The 1,910-nt window shown below is 47.7% G+C and overlaps 1 protein-coding gene across 1 annotated transcript; it reads right to left on the bottom strand.

Annotated features, from left to right (window-relative positions):
• Window positions 1–795: 795 nt before the first annotated feature.
• LOC124553273 (speckle-type POZ protein-like) lies at window positions 796–1,347 on the bottom strand. The gene has a single exon (XM_047127157.1). The coding sequence runs from the start codon at window positions 1,345–1,347 to the stop codon at window positions 796–798; it is 552 nt and encodes a 183-aa protein (XP_046983113.1).
• Window positions 1,348–1,910: the final 563 nt, after the last annotated feature.

The raw sequence follows: 1,910 nt of genomic DNA, 5'->3' as shown, positions 1-1,910 counted from the left end.
ACGAGGAACCTTATCAGAATGGTCTCAAAACTACAGGCACGGAATTTATGATCTCCTGTCAAAGGTTTGGAGTACTATGTTAGCATCTAGAACATTGCAAGAGTTAATGTGTACTTGGTATGGTTGGCATCAAAATTATGAATTGGTAGATATGTGAACAGAATGCGAAAAACGGCAAGATTGGTAAATCTACCACATACTGAGACAAATATAATACAGCATATACCATTGGGCCAAAAACAAGAAGATAACTCCCGCCATTCCATGGCTGAATTTGTACTTGAAAACTATTAGCATGTAAGACAAAAAATATTTCTCTAACTGTAGGTGCACGAGCAGGAGCAATGCACTCCTTACTCTTAGCATTAGTCATGTATACACATCCTGTAAACTAACTCGTTCAAATCATTTCAATAAAAGAATCATTCAAATGATTTACAGAACATGTAACCAATTAACTAACAAACCTACTTTACATCTTCCTGTACTTACGCAAATAACAGAAAGATTGAATGGCAGTAATTTAAAACTAATTTAAGAAGCTACAGAACATTAGTATCTCCCAAGACCTGTTTTAGCTAAGTTATCTGCTAATCAACATAGTTCATCTTAGACTTTCGATTAACCTGTTATGAGAATTTAATGAAGGCTGCATAAACTACCAGAGACAGGCCATTGCTAACGATAAATTTAACATCATAGATCCAGGTAAGCAATCTTTGTAGGAAAGTTTTAAGACTCAGATATACATATTACTTAAAACTGAGCAACACAGATGAGTGGCTTGTCTTGTGCTTACCTGGATTCCCCTGGTGGATCAGATACCAGGCGACACACTTCGATCAAATCTTCAGGCTGGCTATGCATTGCATCTGCCCAGGCCTGCGTGGCCATCACACTGACCAAGTGGGCCTTAATGTAGGCGACGGCAGCCTGCTTCAGGCTGTCAGCAGAGTGCCTAATCGCGAGGACAGCGGTGGCCGCCGCAGTCTCGACAGACAGCTGTGCAGCCACCTGCTGCTCACACTCTGCCTTCAGGACGGACACTCCGTATCTGTCAGCGGCGGCTAGCAGCTGGTGGGCCATGCCGGGCAGCTGGGGCGCCTGCAGGGTGTAGAGGTAGCCCAGCAGCTCTTGCAGTACTGGGCCCTCCACGTCAGGGACTGTGAGCTGGCCGCTGCTGGTCTCCGGTGTGCCGTGGCGGAACATGGCGGCAATCACGGAGCTCCTGGCGGCCAGGACGGCCCTGTGCGCCACCAGCCGCGTGTCGCCGGCCACCAGAGTCACCACGGCGCCGTCCCCAGCGTCCAGCAGGGCGCCCAAGCTGACCTCCTGCACTGCTTCCATTGTGGACGATTCTGAAACACAGACTAACTCAGAAGAGCTTTGCCCTTACACAGCACTCTCTACACGGTGAAGATTAATGAAACTGGCAAACTACTGGGACGGTTTCTGACTAGAAATGGAAGAAAAATGTCCCCACGAATAGGGGTCTGGAAATGTGTCGTTGCTATGATAGCTGTCGCTGGTGACTGGCACTTCGTCTGACCATGTCCCGTGTGTTGCTTGTGATGGGGCTGTGTGATTGACGCAGCGTACTATAAGCAGCAGAATGGTCTGGTATTCACGTCAGGAACAAGCCAACATGGTGTTTGTGCATCGCGAAGAAAATGTAGGCGGCCGAGGGGCCGCACAGCTATACCAAAACGAGTACCCTCATAGACACCCAACACATCACTCAACGTTTGAAATCCATTTTGGGCGTTTGTGTGATCACGAGTCCTTTCAGACTGACAAACGTGCAGGGATATAGCGGACTGTGCATACAACAGATCTGGAGGGCGTAAGACATACTGTCCCTCGACCGTTTTCATCTGCTTGCCTGTACACAAACACCATATCGGCTTCCT

Source organism: Schistocerca americana, chromosome 11 (genome assembly GCF_021461395.2).
Source record: "Schistocerca americana isolate TAMUIC-IGC-003095 chromosome 11, iqSchAmer2.1, whole genome shotgun sequence".
Taxonomy (NCBI): domain Eukaryota; kingdom Metazoa; phylum Arthropoda; class Insecta; order Orthoptera; family Acrididae; genus Schistocerca; species Schistocerca americana.
Note: the sequence above shows the minus strand (reverse complement) of the source record. Positions and strands in the feature narration are given on the sequence as shown.